The 26,623-nt window shown below is 56.2% G+C and overlaps 2 protein-coding genes across 5 annotated transcripts; both read left to right on the forward strand.

Annotated features, from left to right (window-relative positions):
• The first annotated feature begins 72 nt into the window (after positions 1-72).
• Positions 73-9,436, forward strand: SPSB3 (splA/ryanodine receptor domain and SOCS box containing 3). 4 transcript variants are annotated; one of them, XM_084216841.1, is made up of 7 exons: positions 73-103; positions 2,641-2,774; positions 4,675-4,855; positions 5,572-5,759; positions 7,534-7,636; positions 8,045-8,170; positions 8,408-9,436. In XM_084216841.1, exons 2-7 carry the CDS (start codon positions 2,661-2,663, stop codon positions 8,752-8,754), a joined length of 1,059 nt encoding a protein of 352 aa, XP_084072967.1. In that variant the 5' UTR covers positions 73-103; positions 2,641-2,660; the 3' UTR covers positions 8,755-9,436. The 4 variants fall into 4 exon arrangements, with proteins under 4 accessions (XP_084072967.1, XP_084072965.1, XP_084072968.1 ...); XM_084216839.1 differs by having other exon boundaries at positions 91-177; XM_084216842.1 differs by having other exon boundaries at positions 91-177; positions 4,678-4,855.
• Positions 9,437-19,794: 10,358 nt separating this feature from the next.
• LOC311159841 (nucleoside diphosphate kinase 3-like) lies at positions 19,795-24,259 on the forward strand (the record flags this gene model as incomplete). The annotated part of the gene is made up of 5 exons (XM_084216208.1): positions 19,795-19,903; positions 20,201-20,331; positions 20,727-20,828; positions 21,275-21,387; positions 22,106-24,259. The coding sequence occupies 5 exons, from the start codon at positions 19,795-19,797 to the stop codon at positions 22,221-22,223; spliced, it is 573 nt and encodes a 190-aa protein (XP_084072334.1). The 3' UTR covers positions 22,224-24,259.
• Between the last annotated feature and the right edge of the window lie 2,364 nt (positions 24,260-26,623).

A 26,623-nucleotide genomic window follows, 5' to 3' on the forward strand; every position in this document is an offset into this window, starting at 1 on the left:
GACAGAGCGCTCAGCCAACGGTGAAGGGGCGCGGCGCGGCCGCAGCCAATGAGAGCCCGGGGGCGGCGCTGGGAGCGGATTGTTTATGTCCCGGGAGAGGAAAGTAGGTCAGAGCGCCGCGGGCCGGGCCGGGGCAGTGCTGGGCCAGACCGGGCCGGGCCAGACCGGGCCGGGCAGGTGGGCCGGGGACTCGGGGGACGGGCCGGAGCTGGGAGCTGTGGTTGGGGTTTGGCTGCGAGCGGGCCGGGACTGTGCGACCCAAGCGCCGTGGCCTGGCCTGGCACGGCCCTGTCCGGCGGCCTCAGCTGCCGGGACAGCCGGGCTCCGGTGCCCGCCCTCGGTGGAGCCGCTGCCAGGGAGCCGGGCCGGGTCCCCCGCCGTGGTTCCCCCCGCGCCGCTCGGTGCCCGGGGCTGTGCGGGTCACGCCGCTGCATCGCCTCGGGCCCCGGAAAGGCCTCAGCGAGCCCAGGGCCCCGCACGGGTGAGCGGCTTTGGGTGGCAGCGCTGCTGTGACAGCAGGAGCGGGACAGGGACCGTCCCCTGTGCTGGCCCTGCTGAGGCAGCCCCAGTCCTAGAGGCAGTTCTGGTCAAGCAGACACTGAGGGGCTGGAGCAGCAGAAGGGGCTGAGGGAGCTGGGAAGGGGCTCAGCCTGGAGAAAAGGAGGCTCAGGGGGGACTTTGTGGCTCTGCACAACTCCTGACAGGAGGGGACAGCCCGGGGGGTTGGGCTCTGCTCCCAGAGAATAGGGACAGGACAAGGGGAACAGCCCCAAGCTGTGCCAGGGGAGGGTCAGGTTGGGTATTGGGAAAATTCCTTCATGGAGAGGGTGGTCAGGCCCTGGCACAGCTGCCCAGGGCAGTGGTGGGGTCACCATCCTTGCAGGGGTTTAGAAACTGTGTGGATGTGACACTTGGGGACAGGATTCAGTGGTGGCCTTGGCAGTGCTGGGAATGGTTGGACTCGTTGATCCAAGAGATCTTTTCCAGCCATAACAATTCCATGTCTGACTCTGCCATTGCTGCTGGGATCCCTGTGCTGGCTCTAAGCCCCAGTCTTAGCGAGGGCCTGGGGGAGCAGGGCAGCTCTTCTGGGCTGCCGTGGGTGCTCAGCAAAGCTGGAGAAGGGTTTCTGCTCTGGTTTTAGGTGCTTTCCCAGCACGGCTGTGTGATCCCTGTGATTTCAGCAGATGGGATTTCCAGAGCCCTTCAAAGCATCCATGGGCAGCTGCACAGTTGGCTGTGGCTTGGCCTCTCCTGCTTTTCCAGGAGCTGCTGTCCCACTGGGGGCAGGAGGAACAGGGCCAGGTCCTTTATGGCAGGCTCTGGCTTGAGGCTGAGCTGAGGGAGAGGGTTCAAGGGTGACAGCCCTGAGGATGCCTCTTGGTGGGGAGTTGAATCCAGCAAAGATAAACTTCAGGCAGAAGAGATTGGAAGCTGAGGTTTCCCTGTCACACCAGTGCAGTGGTCCTGTGTGGAAGCTGGTGTGCCTGTCAGGCTGTGCCCTGGGAAGAAGTCTCAGAAATCTGTCTCTGAACATCCCTGTTGGGCTGGGAGTCATGCAGCTGCTTGTGATGCCTTGTGCAGGCTGCCCTAGAACAGAGACTGGACAGAGTTAAAGAATAAAGCAGGGATTTGTTAGGAGGCCTCAATGGATCCACCTGGGGCAGCACAAGAGCCCAGCCAGGGCTGCACCCGAGATGAACCAAAATGGTCACAAAATACACGAGGTCATGGGGTCTCTCACTTTGATAAGTTCTGCTCCATTTGCATTTTGGAGTTAATTGTCCAATTACAGCTCCAGGCCATGAAGTCCCATCCTGCTTGTTTTTCTCTCTTAAGTCAGTTGTTTATCCTCTTGGGCCTGAGATTTGGATCATTTGTCCTTGGCCCTCAGCTAGGGAAGGAATTGTTTTGTCTCCCTACCCTGTGAAGAGAGCTCACCATCCCCTGATATGAAGCTCAGAAGTGCACACTACAGCAGCACAGAATCTGAACAGAAAAGCCAAAACCTGAGGCATCACTTCCCTTCTGCTTGTTGTCCTTGAGGCAAGTTGGGACAGGTCTGTCACAACCCAGGTTTCCTTCCAGTGAGTAGGAAAGTGGTTTCCCTTCTCTCCAAGCACTGGGAGCAAAGTCTTCCATCAGAGTGCAGTTGCAGGTGGACAACCTCCCCTGGAAACAGACAGGCTGAGGAGGGCTGGGGCAGCACAGGTGGCCAGAGCCTGCTGGAGGGACAGCTGCTGGAGGGTCGCTGGGCAGCAGGGAGGCTGTGTCTTGGAGCAGCCTGCTCTAGTGGAGGGTGTGGAACGAGATGAGCTTGAAGGTCCTTCCATCTCAAAGGACTGATTCTGACAGCCCTGAAGCTCCCCAGGCCAGGTGAGAGGAGGCTGCAGGACCCAGTTGCTGCAGAGGGGCAGTTGCTGCCACCACAGCTGGGTATTGGGAGTGTTCCTGGGGCCAGCTGAGCACCTGGCTCCGGGAGAAGTTGACCCTGGGTGGAGAAAGAGGTTGAAGTTTGTAGAGGCTCTTCATGTGCACGGAACTTCCTTTGCTGATCTTGTGCTGGTCCCCCGGGGCGTTGGGTGAGCCGGGGAGGTGGCAGAGGTGTGGCAGCGGTGTAACCCCGTGTTCCTTCCCCAGCCTACCTGCGTGGGGGCAGCATGGCGCGGCGCCCGCGGAGCAGCCGGGCCTGGCGCTTCGTCCTGAGTGGGGTGCGGCGCGAGGCCGACGGCCGGGCCGGCGCGCGGGGCTGGGGCTACGACTCCGACGGCCAGGTAGGCTGGGCTCGCGGCTCCGGGTGCCACTGGGGGTGTTTTCCTGCCCTTCATACTAGGTGTGAACTGGCCAAAAGCAGGGAGGATTCAGTAATGGTCAATACTAAACAAAATGGCTTTTCAAGCACGGAATAGGGGTGGCATACATAAAGTACATACAGTATTCTTATGGTATTGTTAGGTTGGATGTGACAACACACATGATCAGGGTCCAAGAAGAAAAAAGTTCTTTATTTTGTGTGTTCTCTAGCTTATATACTCTTAAAGTGTGATCTTAAGTCATTAACTACATCACAATAACTTGTTATGTTCACTGGTGCAAAGCAATCAGCGTCAATAGAATTGGCCAAAGTTTTACAGAAATTGAGTAAGGCACGTATACGCATCTACCTGTGCACGCAGTCTAGCTTACAAAAATTTTCATGTGTCTTTTCTAATCTGTTTCTATGCTGACGGCCTTGTCTTCTTCCTTGCTATGGATACACTCGAAAATCATCAATTGTTAGTTCTTCTATTAACTCAGCTTTGCCTGCAGGTCAGCTGTCAAGCCCCTCCATATTTTTATAATTTTTTTTTTGTAAGCAGAGCTCTAGATCAGTGTTTGAAGTGGGTCAGTTCCCTCATCTGGCTGGCTGTGCTCCCTCCTGGGCTGTGAGGGGCTTGGAGATGAAGATTGCAGGCAGTGTCTTCAGACTAAAATTTCATCACATTTCCTGCTCTGCAGTGTGAACCCCCCTTCTGAACCTGATCTAGGTGTGCTGGAGATGGGAACACAGCAGGGAGAGCAAGAGTAAAACAGTGCAAGGAGTGACTGATTGGCCTCTGCCATCCTTCCCTATTTTCCTAATCCCTGAGTGTGTGAGCTGAGTTCCCTGTGCAGTGGTGGGGACACAAGGAGCTGCTCCGGGAGCTTCAGAGCCACATTGAAGCCAGGAGGCTCTGCCAGAGCAGTGTCCAAACTCTGGCACTGTGCTCCCAGAAAATGAGCAGTTTTCTGTCCCTGCAGTCAGGGGAATGACAGGATTACTAGGCAGCAGTACTTGGGAAAGTTAGAAGTTAGGAAAGACAGAACCCAAGCTCTTGGGTCTGCAGGCCTGGGCAGTACGTATGTAAGCCCAAGCAGTTTCAATTCCTTGTCTTACACAGCTGCAAGAACATGAATTTAAAGAATTTTTGTCATTAAATGCCCCTGACCATGGTGGTGAATAACAAGCAGGTACACCTGAGCAGCACATAAACCTAGAGTAACTCTGCAGCCAGTGATAAGAGAATCCCTTAGGCAACGCCATAACACTGGAGTGAAACTGGGCTGTGGCTCTCACCATGTCCAGTCCAGGATCACTGTGGTCTCCTGGCACTGGGGAACAGTAAATCAGGTTTTTGTGTTCATGAAAGTAAACAAAAGCCCTTTAATCCTGCCCTGGGTTCCCCGTGGGTCTGTCTGCAGTGCTGGCCTGGGAGCTGCAGCCATGCTGCCCAGCTGGCTCCCTTTGTTCTGCCCCCTCTCCCTTCTCCTCCTGTGCCTCCCAGCCTCTTCACAGCCTCTGCAGAGCAGTGCTCAGCTCTGCTATGGCTGGAACCTGCCTGGTGAAAGCCAGAGCTTTAGCACAGAATTTGCTTCAGAATGTATGTGTTCCAGACTTGGGCTGTCACCCTGCTGTGACAGCTCCATGTCCCTGGCAAGCACACAGGTTGTACCTGCACTGCAGAGTGCTGAGAGGTCCCTGAGGCTCGGCAGGCAGTGTAATGTCCCAGAGCAGGGTGATTCCATGGGCACAGCTCCCTGTGGGACACAAGCCTGGGACAGGCTCCCTGTGGGACAGCAGAGCCCTCAGGGAGCTCTGCCAGCCCAGCTCCCATGCCCGGGGTGCCCAGCAGTGAGCATTCCTGTTCTCCCCAGCAGCACAGCGACTCGGATTCGGAGCCAGAGTTCTCCTCGCTGTCTCCCTCCATCCCGAGTGCCATCCCTGTGACTGGAGAGTCCTACTGCAACTGTGAGAACCAGAGTGAAGCTCCCTACTGCTCCAGCCTGCACGCCCTGCACCGTGTCCGCGACTGCCGCTGCGGCGAGGAGGACGAGTGTAAGGGGCTCGCCATGGGGGTCCCCTGCAGTGTCCTGTTCCTGTCCCAGCATCCCTTTGTTTACATCCTGAGGCACAGGAGGATTACCAGCCCCTGCCTGCTGTCGTGTTTCCAGGCTCAGGGCTGATGCTGTTATGGCGTCAGCGCTCACCTCTGGGACCTGCTTTCCGATCCGGCTTAGGCCCCACTGAAACAGAGCCCTGCTTAGGGCCCTCCTGATCCCTGCAGGGGCTGGCAGGGTGCCTGCCTCCGAGCACAGGGTGGGCTTGGGCTGGGGGGGGAGCCTGGGGCAGAGCCACCTCCTTGGGGGGAGAGCTTGTGTCAGGGCGGAGGAGTGTGGGGAGAAGGGAGGCTCTGCTCGGTATCAGCCAAAATTTGGCCTGGTGAATGCTGACATTGGAGCACTGATCCGTCCCTGGTGGGACACTGCAGAGTAGTTCAGGCCTCAAGCAGTTCTCTGATGTGTACAGCTTAAGATTTATCCTCTTAAAGAATAAGAGAAATAGAAACAAACCCACTAACCGGCCTTCAGAACAAATATCTGCCTATGCTTTGGCTTGGGGCTCGTTCTTATCCTCCAGCACTCCATGTCCTTCTCCCAGGGCTGCTCTCGCTCCAATCTCTGCCCAGCCTGGATTGGTGCTTGGGATTGCCCTGACCCAGGTGCAGCAAAGGGTCTTTGTCCATTCTTGTCCCCTCTGTGCTTCCTCAACAGATTTTGACTGGGTGTGGGATGACCTGAACAAGTCAACGGCCACGCTGCTGACGTGTGACAACCGCAAGGTGAACTTCCACATGGAGTACAGCTGTGGCACGGCTGCCATCCGTGGCAACAAGGAGCTGGCAGAGGGCCAGCACTTCTGGGAGATCAAGATGACCTCCCCGGTGTATGGCACTGACATGGTACGTGTGGGGCAGGAGTTTGGACAGGGGCTGGCAGGATGAGGTTTGAGGCTGTCTGGAAGTGCACAAGTCCACGGGGAGCTGATGAGGTGCATCCCTGGGATCTGAGGGAGCTTGTGGATGAAGTGGCTTAGCCACTGTCTGTTGTATTGGAGAAGCTGTGGCAGTCTGATGAAGTTTCCAGTGACTGGGAAAGAGGAACCATAGCCCCCATTTTAAGAAAGGGAAATAAGGAAGACCCAGGGAAGTACAGGCTGACCAGGCTCACCTGTGGGCCTGGCAAATATGGAGCAGATCTTTTTGGAAGCTATGCAAAGGCACATGGAAAGAGTGGATGTGATTGATCACATCCATCATGGCTTCACTAAGGGATTCAGTGGCCTTCTGTGATGGGGTTGCAGTGTTGGTGGAGGAGGGAGGAGGAACTGATCTTGTCTACCTGAACTGGTGGAAAGCATTTGTTGCTGCCTTGCATGGTATCCTTGTCTCTAACCTGGAGAGACATGGATTTGACAGAGGGACTACTTGGTGGGTATGGAATTGTCTGGGTGATCACAGGCAAAGAGTTGGGAGTTGACAGAGACCAGTGAGGAGTGACATTGCTCAGGGGCTGGCACTGGGACTAGTGTTGTTTCACATCTCTGCTGGGGACATGGAAAGTGGGATCAGGGCACCCTCGGCCAGACTGGAGCTGACACCCAGCTGTGTGGGGAGGTGACACCCTGGAGGGGAGGGATGAGGCATCCAGAGAGACCTGGACAGGCTGGAGAGGTGGGGCCATGGGAAGAAAGTTGAACGAGGCCCAAGTGCTGGTGCTGCACCTGGGTCAGGGCAATCCCAAGCACCAGTCCAGGCTGGGCAGAGACTGGAGCGAGAGCAGCCCTGGGAGAAGGATGTGGAGTGTTGGAGGATAAGAACTGAACATGGCCTGGCCATGAGGACCCAGAACATCCCTGTGCTGGGCTGAGCCCCCAGTGTGGGTAGCAAGGAGGGGGGGGATTCTCCCCCTCTGCCCCCTCAGGTGAGACCCCACCTGCAGAGCTGCCCCAGCCCCGGGGCCAACAGCAGCAGGACCTGGAGCTGCTGGAGAGAGTCCAGGGGAGCCCAGGGAGGTGCCCCAAGGGCTGGAGCCCCTCTGCTCTGGAGCCAGGCTGGCAGAGCTGGGGGTGCTCACCTGGAGAGGAGAAGGCTCCAGGGACACCTCAGAGCCCCTGGCAGAGCCTAAAGGGGCTCCAGGAGAGCTGGAGAGGGACTGGGGACAAGGGATGGAGGGACAGGACACAGGGAATGGCTCCCACTGCCAGAGGGCAGGGCTGGATGGGATATTGGGAATTAGGAATTGTTCCCTGTGAGGGTGGGCAGGCCCTGGCACAGGGTGCCCAGAGCAGCTGTGGCTGCCCCTGGATCCCTGGCAGCGCCCAAGGCCAGGCTGGGCAGGGCTTGGAGTGACCTGGGACAGTGGAAGGTGTCCCTGCCATGGCAGGGGGTGGGATGGGCTTTACAGTTCCTTCCAACTCAAACCATTCTGTGACTCTGTGAACAGGACAGGGACCTTCTCCAGCATTTTAGCTGCCCCTCCTCACTTAGGAAAGGAAATCAGAGCTGGGAACCTTCAGCTCCACCCTGAAACCTCTGACTTGACTTCACCAACCCCTCTGGGTGTTTTGGGCTGAGCCGAGAAGAGGAGGGAAGAACTGGAGGTGGAATCTTGGTTGTGTCTTGTTTCTTGAAAAGACCCTGAGCTTGTGTTCTTCCTCCCTGCTTTGCCTTGCAGATGGTGGGGATTGGGACGTCGGATGTGAACCTGGACAAGTACCGCCACACCTTCTGCAGCCTGCTGGGCAAGGACGAGGACAGCTGGGGACTCTCCTACACAGGTAACAGGGCCAGGGTGGCTGGGTGGGCAGCAGTGGCACAAGAGGTGCCACCAGGCCTGTGAATCCCTTTAAGGACACCAGAGGAGCTGCTGGCAGCTCACAGCCCTTGGAGCATCTCTCCTGGCCCACTTTTTGGAGAGCCCTTAGACCTGGTGTGGGACCCTGCCAGGGCACCACAGAAGTACAGTCACAGCAGCACTTTGGTGTTTCAGTGCTGCTCCCTGTGCTCTGGAGTTGTAAAACCTCACTTTTGCCTTTCCACCAGCTACTCTGGGATGGGAGGGCAGGGGACGGAAATGCAGGGATGTTTTTGGCACTGAGTGAGGCTGTACCAGCAGCATGGGAGTTGGGATGAATTTCTGGAGTGCAGGTTTTCCACAGCATGCCATTTTTTGGGTGTCTTTCCAGGACTGCTGCATCACAAGGGGGACAAAACAAACTTCTCCTCGAGGTTTGGCCAAGGCTCCATTATTGGGGTGCATTTGGACACGTGGCACGGGACACTCACCTTCTTCAAGAACCGCAAGTGCATAGGTGAGAGCCAGGGATGGGGTGGGAGCAACTCGAGTCTGGCTGCAGCAGAAAGCACTGGGAAAGCAGAAGACCAAGGTGTGAAGTGAGTGGGAGGAAGGTGACGTTTGTTGTTTAATAGATTGGGATTCTGGAAAGCTTTTCCCAACAGCTTTGCAGTTAATGGGTTCGGGGTAGGCGGGAGGGGGGAGATCCCTGTGTCTAAACTAATGTGCCCTCCCTGGTGCTGTGCCCTGGCAGGGGTGGCAGCCACAAAGCTGCAGAACAAGAAGTTTTACCCCATGGTGTGCTCGACGGCAGCCAAGAGCAGCATGAAGGTGATCCGGTCCTGCGCCAGCCGCACGTCCCTGCAGTACCTGTGCTGCTTCCGCCTGCGCCAGCTCCTGCCCGACTACGTGGACACGCTGGAGGTGCTGCCCCTGCCCCCAGGACTCAAGCAGGTGCTGCACAACAAACTGGGCTGGGTCTTGAGCATGAACTATAGCACGTCAAAGCCTTCCTCCTCCTCATCCTCGGGGAGCGACTCGGACAGCTCGTGCGGCTCGGATGCGGAGGCCTGCCAAAGGAAGAGGTGCAGGAGGACATAATGGCTCTGCACAGCAGGTGGGTGGGGTTTCTTGTGTTGTCTGCCAGGGCCAGTCAAGCCTGATGCACTTCTTCCTTCTGGAGACATCCATTTCTACCTGTTGGCAAAGGTTTCTCCAGTGCTGTGCAAATCTTTGGCCTCGACATCCATCACAGGCATTTAGAAGAGCTGCTGGCTCCAAGAGATGCCAGTTCTGACACAAGAAATTTGTGGTGAAATATCTGAGCTTCATCTCCTGACTTGCTATGGAAGCCAGCACCTCTTCCCAAAGGATCTCTCTTCTCCCTGTTGGCACAGGCAACGTTTAAGAAATTGGACTTGATGACAGGAGTTGGACTTGATAATCTTCATGGCTCCCTTCCAGCTCAGGATGGTCAGGCAGTCTCCTGGTTGGAGTGTTCTGGATTCCAGTCAGACACCAGACCTGACTCACTGAGACAATCCCAGGCCCGTCCTCTCCTCTATGTGTGTGTAGGTTTGGTGTCTGCCCTGACCTTGTCCTGCTCTGGGGCACGATGGAGCAGCAGCTGCAGGGAAGGGGCTCCCAGAGACCCTGCTGGGAGCAGGTACAGGAGCTGAGCTGTGGCTGGTGTTCCTCGAGCCCCTGGGAACTTTTAATTGCTTTGCATGTTGGTTTCTGCTGCTTCTCCTCTGTCCAAGACTGTGTTAAAGTGTAATAATAAATGTAGAAGCTGTCTGTTGTTCCTCTTGGGGCCCTTGGAGGCAGGAGGCTGCAGGTACTTGTCAAAAATAGCCTGGGCAGCAGCGTGGAGGGGAGGTTTGGGGTGCAGCAGTTGTGTGCCAGAGCTGGAGGAGGTGAAGGCAGCAGAGATGCCCTTGTCTCTGCCCTGTGCAGGGCTCTTGTGCTTCCCACTGAAGCAGAAGTCTGGCTGGGGTGATGTTCAGTGGAGCCAGGCTCATGCCTGTGGCTGTGCACTGGAAGGGAGGCTGCAGGGTTTATAGTACCTGTCCTCTGGCAGGTCATGCTGGGAAAAACACCCCAAACCCCAAACCCCAGAGCCTGGCAGTCAGAGCAGCCCCTCCAAGACTTTGTGGTCCTGCTGAGGGGAAATGCTGGATTAGGATCTGAACAAGTGCCTCATTGTGCTGTGGCCTCATGCCCCTGCCAGGGAATGGGCTCTGTGCTCCCACAGGGCTGGTGCCAACCCAGGCCAGTCCCTGCAGGGCCTGTGGTCAGCCCAGGGGGCTTTTCCCCAGCCTTTGAGCTCTCCTCTGGTGGGCTGAGGAGTCAGGGCTGAGCTGGTGCTGTCAGCCTTGCAAAGGGCATTGCAAAGTGGAACAGGGCTGAGGTATGGATGGGAAATGGCTTTTAACCAGTTCCCTCTGCGGGTTTCCTTCCAACACATTCCAGCTGCTGCCCTTTCCTCTGCTCCCATCACAGACCCCCACAGGCTCAGGTAAAACTTCTTGCACCATGTGCACTTCTTCCTTGCTGAGCTCATTCCCAAATCCTGAAGCAAAGCTGGCTCTTGCTGCTCTGGGGCTAGGCTTTGGATGTGAACTTTACTGCAGCAGGTCAGGCTCTGTCCCTGGCCAGGACTGGTGCTGCAGCCAGAACAAGCTGCCTTGCTGGTTTGCTCTTCCCCAGGATCTGACTCAAGCAGCAGCAGCTGCAGGGAGGAAGGTGGTTTGCAGGGGCTCTCCTGCTCCTGCAGCACTGGTTGCTCCAGGGCTATGGGAACAACTCCAGGGGTTCTGTGTCACTGTGGAAAGCCCCAGTGAACAATCCCAAACCTCAGCAGGCACTGGGAGAGCCCTGACCCACCCCCATCCTGGCTGTGACTATTTCTGGGTAGTAATGGGGCTTTGGGAAAAGAGAATCTCATCCTAACCCACCGTTTCCCATGGATTTTCTGGAGCTCACTCAGCATTTTCTCATGTTGGGAGTTCAATGAACAAACTGCCCTGCCCAGAGCTGTGTTACCCCAAAGAAGGTCAGCTGGTTTTGACAGTTGGCAGATGTTTTCCAAAGTGACTCAAACAGGACCCACGTGTCCCTGGAAGCCACTGCAGGATCTACAGAAACAGATCCCACAAAGAGCCAGTGCAGGACATGGAAGGTCAGGACACACTGAAGAAAATACATGGCTTGTCCAGCACCTCACCTGCAAGGACAGAGCTCCACCAGCCTGTTCCAGTATTCCTCAGCTCTCACAGGAGACAGGAAGCTTTCCAGCCAGCAGGAGAGAAAGCTGGGGAAGCGCAAAGAGGAAATGAGAGCCAAGAGGGTGAAGAAAGCATCTGTAATGAGACATTTATTGATGTGCAAGTCTCTGTTCTGAAGGAGAATCAGCTGCTTCCCCTGGCTGGGCTCCCAGCTGCAGCTCAGCCACAGCCAAGCACTGGCACATAAAGGAGTGACCAACACCACCCCCAGTCCCTCTGTGGGGAGCAGGACAGAAGCAGAACAGGGCTGGGCTCAGAGATGTGCCTCAGCACAGTGGTCTTTGCCACTGATGTCCCATGTCACTGGGATGCTCAGAGGGTGTCACTTGTCACCTGCTGTGCTGCATTCTCCATAGGCACAGAAGAGGAGGGAACAGTTAGCACACATGCTCTAGAAGACCCCAGTCTTCCCTGCAAGACTCAATCCCATTGTTACAGTGAGGATCATGACTGAGCCTGCATCCAAACATATCGGGATGGGGGAGATGAAGCTCAGAACAAACAAATCTCTGTCACTTGGGAACAGACCTAGCACACACTCAGTTGTGTGCTGTCTCTCCAGAGAGAGCTGTAAGGTCACTTCATAACATCCTAAAATGGTCTGGGTTGGAAGGGACCTTAAAGCCCATCCAGTGCCACCCCTGCCATGGCAGGGACACCTTCCACTATCCCAGGTCACTCCAAGCCCTGCCCAGCCTGGCCTTGGGCACTGCCAGGGATCCAGGGGCAGCCACAGCTGCTCTGGGCACCCTGTGCCAGGGCCTGCCCACCCTCACAGGGAACAATTCCTTCCCAATATCCCATCCCTGCCCTCTGGCAGTGGGAAGAAACTCATCTTCCACAGAGGCTGTGCTGAGGCTGCAGATGAAGGCTCCAGGGCAAGGAAAGGGACAGGAGAGTATTTGACTACATGAAATTATATTAAAAAAGATTCTGTCAGAGTTTCTCATCCAGTAGGAGTTTTATATGATTAATGTTCACAAAAACAAGCATGTATGGATAAAAATGTGCCTTCATCCATTGGCTGAGCTGCTGTCAGAAGGGTCAGAGCATCCCAGTCTAATCCTGCTCCTGCCATTCTCAGTCAGGAAGAGCAGAAAGCTCAGGGTCATGGAGGGAGGGAGACCTTGGTGAGCTAAAACAGCTCCCTGAGGGATCAGAGAGCAGAAGAGCAAGGAAGGTGTGGGGTACACCATGAGGAGAGCTTGGTGTCCTGTGGAAAGCCCCCACAGCTCTGGAGTGACACATTTTCTGCCTGAGGAGCGGTAGCTGTCAGACTGCAGCAGCAGCCACTGGGACATCAAACCCAGAGCTGAGGGACAGACCATGGGGCACAGTGGCTGCCCCAACAACCACTGAGCTGCCCTGGCTGGGTGGGCAGCCAAAGGTATCCCCTGGGGAACCTCCAAGGTGATGTGAGCAGGCCCTGGGAAGTGAGACCACAGCAGGGAGAGGCCTGGGAGGGCCAATAGGAGGTGAGCAAACATCACTGGAACAAGGCTCTGGTTTAATCACACACCCAGAGACAAGGCTTGCTTCCCTGGGGAACTGGTGGCGCATTCAGAGCTTGTTTGCTCCATCAACACAGAGCTTTTAGTGAAGATTCCCATGATATTCCTCCCTGCCTTGTCCTCCGAGCTTTAACAGGCCACAGAGGGCTTTGAGGGCTCACCTGGAGCAGGGGAGGGGTTGCTTCTACTGTAGCTGCTGCTGCTGCAGGGCTGACTGTTCTACTGCTGGAATTGTCACACCTGCCAGAGTCCTGGGTTGTTTTTCTCCTCTCGCACCCCCTGACCCTGGAAGGGCAGGAAAGAAACTCCTGCAGCTCTGGCTGCAGAAAGAGCTGGGATCAAGGCCTGAGGCTGCTGTGTGCCCAGACGTCAGAGTTTGCAGCACTTCCCTTGATGCCTTGTGCAGGCTGCCCTAGAACAGAGACTGGACAGAGTTAAAGAATAAAGCAGGGATTTATTAGGAGGCCTCAATGGATCCACCTGGGGCAGCACAAGAGCCCAGCCAGGGCTGCACCCAAGGTGAACCAAAATGGTCACAAAATGCACGAGGTCGTGGGGTCTCTCACTTTGATAAGTTCTGCTCCATTTGCATATTGGAGTTAATTGTCCAATTACAGCTCCAGCCTGTGAAGTCCCATCCTCCTTGTTTTTCTCTCCAGCCCACGTTGTTTGTGCTCTTGGGCCTGAGATTTGGATCATTTGTCCTTGGCCCCCAGCTAGAGAAGGAATTATTTTGTCTCCCTACCCTGTGAAGAGAGCTCACCATCCCCTAATGTGAATCTCAGAGTTACTCACTAAAGCAGCACAGAATCTGAAAACTATAAAAGCTAAAACCTGAGGCATCACCCTGGCATTAAGTTCTGGGTTTCTTCTAAAGCCTCTTTCTGCCAAGGGCTAATATTTTTTCCCCACTCAATCTTCTTTCTTTTCCTGGACATCTCCAGAGCACGGGGGTGAAAAGCTTTCCCTAAGGTCATCTTCCCTCCTTCCCTAGTGCTGAGTCACCACTGCATTCACCAAGAGGACAGATTTTCATCTGCAGAGACTCAAAAGGACCTTGAGACACACAAATAATCTGAGCCCTTCCACTGACAGTATCAAGGACAGGCTGGCAGGCACAGACAAACAACCCTGTAACTTTCACTGAGGTTTCTCAAAGCTCTGGGCTTGGGGTGTGAGGGAATGACTCACTTGTCTGGGTGTTTTGTTGTTGCCCTTATCAGAGAGGTGCTGGCCAAATTGCTGCTACACACAGCACACGGTGTTACCCCATGGCTGCAGCACGCAGAGAAGTGGAGGTGAAACATGTAACACATGCACCAAGGCTCAGGTGAGCCAGGACAGCCCGAGGTTCTCACCCTCCTCACCCCTGCTAGCGCTGGTGTCACCGTCCCTGGGAGTGGCCAAAAAACCACTGGAGGTGGAACTTCCTGATATGGCTGAGTGGGCAGTGGTGTTTGGTCAGTGGCTGGACTTCATCTTGGAGGCCTTTTCCAACCTTAATGATTCCCTGAAAGCACATGGGTTGGACACTTCCCTGGGCGAGAAGAGCCCGGGCTGGCCCAGCAGGGCAGGGAGCAGGGATGGCAGGTGGGGAGCAGGACAGAGAGCAGGGATGGCAGGGCAGGGAGCCGGCCTGGCAGGGCAGGGATGGCAGGGCAGGGAGCTGGGATGGCAGGACAGGGAGCAGGGATGGCATGGCAGGGAGCTGGGATGGCAGGGAGCAGGGCAGGGAGCAGGGATGGCAGGGAGCAGGGCAGGGAGCAGGGATAGCAGGGCAGGGAGCCGGGATGGCAGGGCAGGGAGCCGGGATGGCAGGGCAGGGAGCCAGGATGGCAGGGCAGGGAGCAGGGGAGGGAGCAGGGATGGCAGGGGAGGGAGCAGGGATGGCAGGGAGCAGGGATGGCAGGGGAGGGAGCAGGGATGGCAGGGCAGGGAGCAGGGATGGCAGGGAGCAGGGATGGCAGGGCAGGGAGCAGGGCAGGGAGCCGGGCCGGCAGGGGAGGGAGCCGGGCTGCCCAGAGCTGTTTCCTCAGCTGCTGCAAAGCTGCTCATCTTTCTTAGCTCCCCGTAAGCCATGAGTCCTAACCCCCTTTGGGGCACGTTCAGGCAGGGCAGGAATTTAGTTCAAGGGATATCAAGCCAGGGTTTAGATGGTGTTTGATCTACTTTGTGACTGCTGTGGCCTCACAAGGAGAACTGCTGGGGGGACACAGGCTCTGCAGGGCAGGGAACTGAGAGAGAACCAAGAGCCCCTTCCACAGCTGAGCAGCTGGTGGTGGGTTTGGAGAGGGGAGGCTGCATTCAGGCCCCTCTGAACAAGGGGCTCCAAAGAGTGCCTCAAAGCTGGCAGTTCCTCCTCCTTGTTCCCACTGCCAGGGTGAAGGTGTAAGCAAGTGGATGCAGCCTGACCCAAGGCAGCCACCACCTCCCTAGCAAAGCATTCCTTCACAGAACTCACACACGTGGGACTTGGCCATCAGCTCAACCCAAGTGATAGAAAGCTTCAAGGACTCCAGGTTTTACCTCCAATATCTCCTCATGAGGCAGAGGAAGCTTCCTGGGACTCTGCACTGCCAGGCTCAGGGGCTGCTGCCCGCCCCACCCTGAGCACAGGGCTCATGCAGGAGTCCCACACACTCACACCCCAGGGCTGCTGTCTGTAAAAAGGGAAAGGTCAGGCTTACTCCCACATCTGCCACCTCTGATCTGACCTGGAGCAGGAGATAAAGGTGTGGCAGTAGCTCCCCTTTGAGTGAGAGGAGACCCCAAACCATGGTGAGACCCACTGGTGACCTCTGATGGCAGAACTCCCCAGGCCACAGCGGATTTTTATACAAAAATATTTATCCTCACAGGCTTAGGTGAGGAGCTGAGGAGGTGGTGAGACAGGGGCTGTCCCTGAGAAATCATCCCTGATGCCCCAAGGGCTGGAGCCCCTCTGCTCTGGAGCCAGGCTGGCAGAGCTGGGGGTGCTCACCTGGAGAGGAGAAGGCTCCAGGGACACCTCAGAGCCCCTGCCAGGGCCTGAAGGGGCTCCAGGAGAGCTGGAGAGGGACTGGGGACAAGGCATGGAGGGACAGGACACAGGGAATGGCTCCCACTGCCAGAGGGCAGGGCTGGATGGGATATTGGGAATTAGGAATTGTTCCCTGTGAGGGTGGGCAGGCCCTGGCACAGGGTGCCCAGAGCAGCTGTGGCTGCCCCTGGATCCCTGGCAATGCCCAAGGCCAGGCTGGATGTGGCTTGGACTGACCTGGGATAGTGGGAGCTGTCCCTGCCCATGGTAGGGGGTGGAATGGGATGAGCTTTGAGGTATCTTCCAACTCAAAGCACTCTGGGATTCTGTGAAACACTCCAGACAGAACAGGACAGACGAAGCTATTGCAGCTGCATCTGTGCAGGAGTTTTGGATGTGATCCCAGCAGCAGCACAGAGGAGACTCCTCTGCTGTGCACCTGCAGGACAGGAAGGAGCCAGGACTAGGAGCAGCACAGAAGTGACACACTCAGAGCACAGGACAAGAGCTCCAGGCCCTGGACATCTCTGAGGGCACTGAACAGCAGCCAGTGTCCTGCTGCCCTGCTGGCTCACCTCCAGAGCATCAGCACCCAGCTCCTCACTGCCCTGCCTGTTCCAGCCTGTCCTTCTCTGGCCTTGCATGGGACTGGATGGACTGGGAATTTCTCAGGGAAGAAGCACAGGCTGCCCAGACAGGTATAAATAAAATGCTGTAGCACTGCACAGAAGTGAGAATTAACATAAACCTCTGCTTCAAAGTGCAAGTGTTGTCCTGGGCTGGGTACCCTGAGTGTTTCTTTCCAGGAAATCTTTCATGGACTCCATGAGAATGGAAAAACCAAATGCAAGGAAAGGCAAGGTTTGAGCTGTTCCCTCTGAGGAAGCAGCATCTCTCCTGGGGTGAGAGACGTATCCCTGGAGACCTTCTGCAGTACTCAGACAGGTACTCCCAGTTTTCAGACCACCCCCTCTGTATCAGAGCTTTGTTCCAGGGTGGAGCAATGGCACATTGGAAAGGATCCTCTTGTCTGTTTCATGTTCCCTTGCTGTGGAGCGCTTTGTATAGCTCTAGCTCTGACATCTGTAACCCCTGAGTCCAGCAACAGGTGCTTCAGGAAATCTTCTGGCTCTACTAACCCCTCTTTCTCCTAAAAGGTGAAATATTTCAGCAGGATCAGTGGTCCAGGATGAATGCAGACAGGTCTGCACCTGTGCAGAGCCCACACTGTGAGAGGCACCAACACTCCAGGCTGTGCCAGTGCTATGCTGGTGAAAGTGGCTGAACTGAAAGGTGAAAATCCTCCCCAAACAAGCTAAAAGGTGCAAAAAGAGCCTGAGGGGGGAGGCAGGCAGAACCTGAGAAGGAACTCCTCCAACTGCAGGAGTTGCTAAATGTGATGAAAGGAAACAAAAAGCCTTTGTCTGCACTGCACAGGGTTGGATGGCCACCTCATCTGCTCCTACATGCTCTGGAGTTTCTTACATAACCACAGGATCTGCAATGTTCTATCCAGCAGGAGCAAAAATAGAGTTCTGCCTCCGCCTGACATTCCTGCAGTGGGGGCGAGCAGGGGAACAGCCCCTCCCAGCTCCCTGCCACACTGGGATCCTCCACACTGAACCTTCCTACTGAAGTCAGAAGGTGTTTGGTGCCACAAGGTACCTGGCCTTTCAGGTTCCCAGGGAGGCGTTCAAAAAGTGATCACTGGGCTTTCCACATGAGGCAGCAAATTTGTTCCGATCCCCCCTTGCCCAGATCCACCCTATTCAGCCCTTCCAGATGTGCAGCTGCTGCCTGTGGCACCATTCCATGCACTCATCTGGGCTGGGAATGCTGAGCACCCAAGTGAGAGCTCTGTAGGAAGGATTTGTAGTCTTATTCTTGCTTACTGCAGCTTCCTGTGCTCACCCTAGATACACACCTGCCTAAAACTGTGCCTAAAAGACACTGGCTCAGGAAGAATCTGCCTGGGAATCAGGCCCAGCTCCATTTCCCAAGCTACTCCCCACATTTCTGGGGCTCCTGGAGAGGGAAGGCAAAGCTTTCTCCCCACAGCACAGCATTGCCAGAGAAGATGAGAAGGACTCACCCAAGTGGAGAGTGTTTGACATGCTTCTCCTCCAAGTTCTGCTGCAGGGAACTGCCTGAGGCTCAAAAGAACATTTACAGTCCAAGGAAATGAAAACCTGCGCCCAAGTGCCTGCATCAGGATCTTTGAGGAGACCCATGGAGAGTGACAGAACAACCCTGGTATGAGAAAATGAGGTGTTTCATCAGCATTGACAAACACCAGAAATAAAATGAGTGTGAAATGAGGGATCTGCCTGTGTGGAAGTCTGGCTGCCTGCAGCATGGTTGCTGGCTGGGCTGGGGACTGAGCTGCTGACTTCATCACTGACATCTCTGCAGGCACCTTGAAAAGTGTCCTGGAATAAATCTTATGAAATTGACAGCAACATCATTATTTTTGAACCAGCCTTCTGTGAAGGAAGACTGAGATCAACCACGGTGCTGGAGTTAGGAAGCTGGGTTTGACCACCTGCCACACTCCTTCAGCCCCACTGCCACTCCTGTGTGGAAGAGGTTTTATAGCAACTGCTGTGAGCCAGAGAGAAGTTTGATAAGAGGATCCATGTTTGCTCCTGGGAGAATTTCTTACCAAAGTTCTTGACACAGACCAAGAAAGAAAGAAGGATAAAAAAGAGAAATCTGCAACTGTCTATTCCAATGAGCACTTTGTCTTTCCTGACTAATGACTAAAGTGTAAACTTAGGAGTTTTGTAAGGATATATAAAAAGCATGCATGCTAAAATAAAAACAGGTTTGAAGCCCTCTGAAAATGGAGCATGGCTTTGTATTGTCTCTGTCTCAACTATGACACCCCTGTACACCAGGCTGGACACGCACAGATGTCACGGGCAGCACATGGAGAATGTGCTCTAATTAGTTGCTCTGCGAGCAGCTAAATGAGAGCGGACACCTCATATTAGGCACTGTCCTCAGAGCACTCTGCATCCTTTCCAAACCGTGTGAGGGCTGTTTCCCTGCACAGACACCTTCTCCAGACGCGGTTTGCTTGAGATGTTCCGACAAAACAGCCCGGCTGTCCCTAAGAGCACGAGGGGAGCGCTGACAACGCTGCTTGTGCCCCTGAAAATCCCAGCGATGTTTTAGGGATGCCCGGACGGGACGGGCCGGGAGCTGCTCCGCGCTGCCCGCGCTCCCTCTGCTGGCACCAGAGCCCGGGAACAGCTCCGGGAACAGCCACGGGAACAGCCTCTGGGAACAGCCACAGCCTCTGGGAACAGCTCTGGATACAGCCTGTGGAACAGCCTCAGTCTCTGGAACAGCTTCTGGGAACAGCTCTGGCACCACCCTCGCCTCCCGAGCAGTGCCCATGGCTCCACCACGGACAGAGTTTATCCTACATGGCTTTTCCACGGCTGGAATAACAAATGTACTGGAGCAAAGGGGTCAGCTTTCCTCAAGCCTCAAAGCTACGCTCTGGACCTCCAGGATGCAACAACTAATTATTGATTGCTACAAACGCGGGAATAATTTACTCAAAACGATGTTGGATAAAGCAGCTGGATCCCTGCTGTTTGGAGACGGATCCCTGCTTGTCCCAGCCGAGAGCTGAAGAGAGGAGAGGGAGCAGAACACTGTCTCAGACCCAGCTCTCCATGAGTCACCCGAGCAGCTCTGGGAGCAAAGCCAGCCCTCCACAGGGCACCTGGTGCAGGTATTTCGTGTGCTGGTGTTTCCAGAGGCTGATTTTGGAGGGAGCTGAACCAAGAGAAGAGTTCCTGAGAGCGGGAAATGGAGTCCTGGAGCGCAGTGCTACCGACCGCCGAGGCTGAGAGGGCACTGACAGCCGGGGTCTGACAGCCCGGAATGGAATCAGTGCATGTGCTCTGGACAGAGGAGCTCCCCAGCCCGGCGGGGCTGCAGCTCTGCCCTTCTGCTCTCGCAGCACGGCCCTGGAGAGCTCAGAGCTCCGTGCCCGGGCTAGGGGGGCTGCCCAGTACCGCAGCAGCCGCCTCACACCGGACTGGTCTAACCACGACTAGCGTGCAGTCACGACCGCAACGACAGTGACGGCGGAGGTAAAACACTCTCATCAACAGCCGGGACGCTGTCGCCGAGCCAGCGGCACAGGAGAGCTCAGAGCGGGGAGCAAGGAGGCCGCGGCCGGGACCCCTCGCCCCGGTGGGGCCCGGTGTGTCCCCCCGGGCCTGCACCCGGCCCCGCCCGTTGCCATGGGAACGGGCCTACCCGGTGTCCCCGTGTTTCGGCCCCGCCGCTCCGCTCCCCCGGCACGATGGTTCCGCGGGGGGCGGTGACAGCGCGGGGGGAGCACGGCCCCTTTAAGCGCGGCGCCGCCATGATCTGCCTGGTGCTGGGGCTCTTCGCCGGCCTCTTCCACAGCGGTACGGAACGGGACGGGACCCCCGGCCGGGTCTGAGGAGCAGGGACCCCCACTCCCCTTGTGCCTGAGGGCCAGGGACCTCCCTTCCCCGGGAGAGACCCCGCGGCTGGAGGCCCAGGCCGGGTCCCCCTGTCCCCGTGCCCTCTGCGGCCAGGACCGCCCTGCCCTCCCCTCCCCTGCGGGAACCTGGGAGCCAGCCCGTGTCCCCACGGCTGAGGGCTGCCACCCCCCTGTGCCCGCTTGGCTGAAGGCCCGGAGGCGTCCCCTTTCCCCTCAGACCTCTGCCGTGTCCCTGCAGCCTTCGGCGGGGTCAATGAACGAACCTTCGTGGCCATCAAACCGGACGGCGTCCAGCGGCGCCTGGTCGGGGAGATCATCCGGCGCTTCGAGAGGAAGGGGCTGCAGCTGGTGGGGATGAAGCTGCTGCAGGTGAGCGGCCGGGCCCACCCAGGCTGGGCGTCCCGGGAGTCGAGGAGCCCCCGCGGCCCCCAAGCCTCGGCTGTGCTGGTAACTGCTGGGGGTTCTGCCTGTACAGCCTGCTGGTGTGTCACTCCAGCACCAAATCCTCGCAGCTCAGGGAATTGGCACTGGGAGGGTGATTCCAGCTGTGGGGAGCGTGTCGGCCCTTGGCTGTGCCCATACTCCGGGGCTGGCACTGTAATCCGGCAGCTGGAAACGCCTGTCTATGCCAGGCTCCTGCTGTTTCCCTCCTGGAATTGGGTGTCTGTGCAGGAGCTTCATTCTCTTAATTTCCTGCGTCCCTGAGGCGCAGCCCTTGCCCAGATGCCCCTGTGGGAGCAGACTGAGCTCTGTGCTCTGTGCAGGCCTCGGAGGAGCTGCTGAAGGAGCACTACATCGCCCTGCAGGACCGTCCCTTCTACGGCCGACTGGTGAAGTACATGAGCTCCGGGCCCATCGTGGCCATGGTGAGTGCTGGCCAGGGAACAGGGACAGACTGCCAGGTGTGTAGCAGTGGCTGCTGGCACAGTGGAAGGAAGGTGATATCTCCCCTCAGAGGGTCTCTTGAAGCTGTACTGAACTGCAGGGATGTTTTCTGTTGTAAATTAAATCATAGAATGGGTTTGGGTTGGAAGGGATCTTAAAGGTCTCGTTCCACCCCCTGCCATGGCAGGCACACCTTCCACTAGACCAAGGTTGCTCCAAGCCCCATCCAGCCTGACCTTGAACACTTCCAGGTATGGGGAGAAATCCACAGACAATTTGGATTATTTTCCAAAATCAACTTTGGAAGAATAATTTGGAGAGACACTTTGCTGTCTGTCACCTGCATGGATCTGTTGGGAAATTCAGAGGGCAGCTGTGACCTGCTGGGGCAGCTGTGGAAGCTGATCCTGGTTTTGCTCTCCTGTAGGTCTGGCAGGGCCTGGATGTGGTGAAGACAGTTCGCACCATGATCGGGGAGACCAATCCAGCTGAATCCAGGCCTGGCACCATCCGAGGAGACTTCTGTGTTGAAGTCAGCAAGTGAGAGCTTTGACTTCTTCCCTCAGTGTTTCAGGGCATCCTGTCCAGGCATTCCTGTGCCAGGCCTGCCAGAAATGAGTTTGCATTCCCAGAGCAGAAGTTCTCCCTTTTGTGTCAGACCAGAGCTGAGTTCTGCTTCTCGGGGTTGGCTTTAATAGGAGGAAGAGCCGGGCTTGTGTCTTTCTTTCCTTCCGAGTGCTCTGTTGAAAGCAGGGGGGCTTTGCCTGTTTTCCTCTGGTAATCAGGACTGTCAGGCTGTGAAGAGGAAGGGAGGCTCCCACTCAGTCCTTTCATGGGAGCAGGTGAATATCCATGGGTGGTGACCTTGGGTGGCCCCAGCCTGGCTCATGGTAGACACAGCTCTTACTGAACCATCCTGCCTTAGATCTGCTTCCTGGTGTCTGATACCAAACCTGCTTTGAGGGAAGGGGGAAAATCTGGAGGCACAGCTGGAATCACTGTCATAAAAAATGCACATCCCAGAGCTACAGCCACTTGCAGCTCCTCCTGTAGCAAACCAAAGGTTCCTCAGCATAGGAGGGGGGAGTGCTGGGAGCTGGCACTGCTGGAAGGATGAGTGGTATGGAATAAGAATGGATATTGTGGGACAGGACTGGCTCCATTGGTTTAATGAAATTGGTCAAGGGGGAATTTTGCAGGCTGCAGCATCCCTCTCCCACCTTTCCCAGCTTGCTGAGAGCTTTCTCCTTGCCCACAGGAACGTGATCCACGGCAGTGACTCGGTGGAGAGTGCCCAGCAGGAGATCTCGCTCTGGTTCCGCCCCGAGGAGCTGCCCTGCTGGGAGGACACGGCTGCACACTGGATCTACGAGTGAGCAGCAGTCCCAGGGGGAGTTCATCCTCCTGCTGGGACACAGCACATTTCCATCCATCTCATGGCAGCTGCTGGGGCTGGCTGCAGATCCTCTGTGGGATTCCTCTTCTGCCTGTGGGATCCTGGGAGCTGGGCTGTGTGTGGAACTCTGGTTCAGCTCCTGCCAAGGGGAGCTCTTTCTTTTTTTTCTCTCTCTGCTCTAGTAAGTAGTTGGTATTGTTGCTCTGTTTGCTGAAGCATCTTAAATCCCAGGTAGCTCAAGCTGATTAATTGAAGCAAAACTTGGGCTCTTGGCCCATTCCTGGGTGTTCTCATCCCTGCCTGGAGCAGGAGAATGCGTTTTCCTTGCTGCTGGGAGAGGTGCTGGTCACAAGGTGATGGGCTTGACAATTTACCTGCTTTTCTAGAAGGCTTTTCACCAAAGGCTCTTAAAGAATTGGGCTGCTGTAGGATAAGGGAGCAAATTCTCATTTTGGAGTTCATTCCAAGACAAGGAATGAAGGATGGGACAATTCTCTCTCCCTTGGTGGGAGCCCTGGGTGCTGGGCTGGCAAAAGCTCACCCAGTTTCAGATGTGATGAGTGAGTCCATGGAAGGAAGATTCTCCAAATGTTGCTAAATGCACAATTCCTCAGGCTCTGCTTCCTGGGCTGTGGCTGTGGAGTGGGAAGCAGCTCCTTCAGGTCTGCTCTGGTTCTCTGGGGCTGAAAGACCCAGAGACAGCCAGACCCAGCTTGACACCAGACTGTCCCTGTGTGTCACTGATGTGAGGCAGCAGCACGGGGGCAGCCACAGGAATAGAATGGGGAGAGGGAGGCAGGGAAGGATTTGTGGATGTGGGGCTCAGGAAGGACTATTTAGGGGAGTATTTAGCTCTCTCTTGTGCAGAGGCTGTGCAGTCCTGGCACTGAGCTCTGGCAGGTCCTGAGATCTTCCTTGTCCCCCTGAGAGTTTGCAGTGGAGCTTTCCTGCTGGGAGTGTTATCTGGAAACCAGTTTGTAATGGGCTGGGCACCACCTGTGAGCTGTCCCTGGGTCACCCAGCTCCTCAGAGCTGTGCTGTGTCTGAGCTCCCTGTGCAGCCTCACCAGAGCAAAAGGACAGGGACAGTGACATGGAGTCCTGCCATGGATGAGGGACATGGTTATACTGAGGGAACAAGATCCCCAGGGCTTTCCTGTGTGCAGGACAAATTTGAGCTGTGCCCTGAAAGCCTGTCCCTCTAGGTGCTCAGCTTTGTAGGTGCTGGGGAATGAGGGCAGCTCTGGGGGAGCAGAGTGAATCACCCCCACTCCTGCTCTGTGCTGGCCCCAGGGTGGTGGGGCTGAGCAGGGTAGGGGAGGGAGGTCTCCCTCAGTGAGTGGGGCTGTCCAGCTGCCTCAGCCAAGGCTCCTCCTGCCTTGGGGCCTTCTCCAAGCACCTGTGTCCAGCTCTAAATACCTGACAGACCCCATTTGTTCCTGGAAATTGTCCACTTGGCTGAACTTGGAGTCTGGCTGCAGCAGGCTGCAGGAGAAGGCACTGGTGAAGACCAAAGTGTGAAGCCAGTGGGAGGAAGGCCACGTTTGTTGTTTAACAGATGAATTGAGAAGAGCTGTTGGCACCAAGAGCTGCTAGCTCTGACACAGGAAAACTCTGCCCAAATAGCTGAGCTTCATCTCCTGCCACTGCCTCCTCCTGAAGGATCCCTCTTCTCCCTGTCTGCACAGACAAGACTGAAGATGCCTCCTGGTTTCAAAGTGCACTGAACTCGAGTCAGACACCAGACCTGACTCACTGAGACACAATCCCAGGCCCGTCCTCTCCTCTCTGTGTGTGTGTAGGTTTGGTGTCTGCCCTGACCTTGTCCTGCTCTGGGGCACGATGGAGCAGCAGCTGCAGGGAAAGGGCTCCCAGAGACCCTGCTGGCAGCAGGTACAGGAGCTGAGCTGTGGCTGGTGTTCCTCGAGCCCCTGGGGACTTTTAATTGCTTTGCATGTTGGTTTCTGCTGCTTCTCCTCTGTCCAAGACTGTGTTAAAGTGTAATAATAAATGTAGAAGCTGTCTGTTGTTCCTCTTGGGGCCCTTGGAGGCAGGAGGCTGCAGGTGCTTGTCAAAAATAGCCTGGGCAGCAGTGTGGAGGGGAGGTTTTGGGTGCAGCAGTTGTGTGTCAGAGCTGGAGGAGGTGAAGGAAGCAGAGCTGCCCTTGTGTCTGCCCTGTGCAGGGCTCTTGTGCTTCCCACTGAAGCAGAAGCCTGGCTGGGGTGATGTTCAGTGGAGCCAGGCTGATGCTGCAGCACCACACGCTCATGGCAGCAGAAACAGCAGGGTCTGTGCTCCTGCAGGAATCACAAAATCCCAGAATAGTTGGGGTTGGAAAAGACCTCTGGAGATCATTCAGTTCCTTGTTAGAGCAGGTTTGCATGGAGCAGCCATCACAGAAATGTGTCCAGGTGGGTTTGGAATGTCTCCAGAGCAGGAAATTCCACACCCTCCCTGGGCACCTGCTCCCGTGCTTTGCCACCCTCAGGGTAAAGAAATTCTTCCTCATCTTGAGGGGAGGCTTCCTGTCTTTTAATTTCTGGCTGTTGCTCTTCCTCCTGTTGCTGGGCACCACTGGAAGAGCCCTGTCCCATCCTCTTGGCCAGATGCCAACCCTGTGTCAGACCCTTCTTTCTGCTCCTGGGGCTTTTCCCTGGATTGCCAGCAGTGCATTTGCTAAGGAGTTTGGTCTGAGCTGCTGCTGTCAGCCAAACAAACACAGAGCATTTGAAAATGAAAGATGGTTAAAAATTTTATGGGATGGGAAATGGCTTTTCACCTCTTCTCTCCCTAGTTTTGCTCCGTGTTCTCTCTTTTGATCGTGTTCTCTCCACAGTTTTGCTCCCAGCCCTGTTAGTGGGAACACAGAGCTCCAGCCCCAGTGCAGAGCAGGACAATCCCCTCCCTCAGCTGTACCCAGGGCAGAGTCAGCTCTTCTGGCTGCCACTGATGGCTCCTCCTGAAGTTGCTGCCAGCCCCAGGTCTGTCTGCTGCTCTCCAGCCTCTCACCCCCCAGACTGTCCAGCCCTGTCCCAGGTGCAGAGCCCAGCACTGCTGCAGTTGGATTTCACACAGGCTGTGACTGCCCAGCTCCCTGTAAGGGCCCTTTGGGGCTCCACAGCCCCTTCCAGGTCACTGTTGTTGGCAAACCTGCTTAATGTGTGTTAAATTCCTGGATTTGGAGATTTATAAAAACATTCAAGAGCACCAGTCCTCAAACAGAGCCCTGTGTAACCCCACTGGTGAGTGCCCTTTTTCCCTGCCCTGGAAAATCCAGTTCCATGGCAATAATGGGCTTTTCTCCCCTTTTCCCTGGATTTGGAAGGGTCTCCTTTCATTCCAGCCTCATCGCAGCTTTGTTGCCATATCCAGCCACCCAAATCATGGGATTTTTGGATCTTCCTGCCTGTCTGGATGTCTCAGCCCCTTCCCCAACATCCCTGGAAATTCTGGAAAAACCAGGCGGGATACAGGGAGAGCCATTTGGGGCCACTCCTGATGTGACCCCATTTGCTGTAATCCTTTGAGGTTGACCTGGCACTGCCTGCTCACCCATGCCAAGGGTGGAGCTGTGTGAGGGACAGCATACCCAAGAGAGTGCTGGAGATGGTACCAAAAGCTTTGCTAAAACCCCAACCCACCCCATCTACTGCCTTCCCAAAGGTGGCTGACACAGAGCTGGGAGGGGGGGCTGATGCCTCAGAGCATTGTGTGGCCCTTCAGAGGAACCTCAACAGGGGCAGAGGAACCTTCTGGAATCCAGCACAGGCCAGAGCAGGCTCCTGCAGCTGGGGAGGAACAACCCCAGGCACCAGGCTGGGCTGCAGCTCTGAGGAGGAGAGTGACACTGACTGCTCCTGACCAGAACAGGGGCCAAGGGGGGTTCCTGGGGGGATGAGGGAGGGGATCCTGTCCCTGTGCCCAGCCTGTCAGGCACAGCTGGAATGCTGTGTCAGGACAGGAGGGACATGGAACAGGTGTGGTGGGGGCTGTGAGGATGCTGAAGGGCCTGGAGCATCTCCTTGTGAGGAAAGGCTGAGGGAGCTGGGGCTTCAGCCCTGGGTGTCCCTGGGTGCAGGGAGGGGCAGGGCAGGGCCCAGGCTCTGCTCCAGGGCCCAGCAATAGCATCAGAACCACAGGCAGGGACTGAGCCCAAGAAGTCCCAAATGAACACAAAAAACTTCCTTGTACGCTGGAGCAGGCTGCCCAGAGTGTGTGTTACTGGAGATGTTTGGGAGCTGTCTGGCACAGCCCTGTGCCCTGGGCTGGCCCTGCCTGAGCAGGCAGCTGGGACCTGGTGAGCCCCTGGGGGCCCTTCCAGCCTGGAGCATTCTGTGACTCTGGGCAGTCAGTGCCTGAGCCTCTCATAAATGGGGACGAA

This window comes from Fringilla coelebs, assembly GCF_963513975.1.
Source record: "Fringilla coelebs genome assembly, chromosome: 16".
Classification (NCBI taxonomy): domain Eukaryota; kingdom Metazoa; phylum Chordata; class Aves; order Passeriformes; family Fringillidae; genus Fringilla; species Fringilla coelebs.

Bases quoted from the DNA above. Each gene is read 5' to 3' on its own strand.
- SPSB3 (XM_084216841.1), top strand. From the start codon at position 2,661: ATGGCGCGGCGCCCGCGGAGCAGCCGGGCCTGGCGCTTCGTCCTGAGT. The intron at 2,775-4,674 runs GTAGGCTGGGCT...TGTTCTCCCCAG, and splicing joins GCTACGACTCCGACGGCCAG to CAGCACAGCGACTCGGATTC. The intron at 5,760-7,533 runs GTACGTGTGGGG...TTTGCCTTGCAG, and splicing joins CGGTGTATGGCACTGACATG to ATGGTGGGGATTGGGACGTC.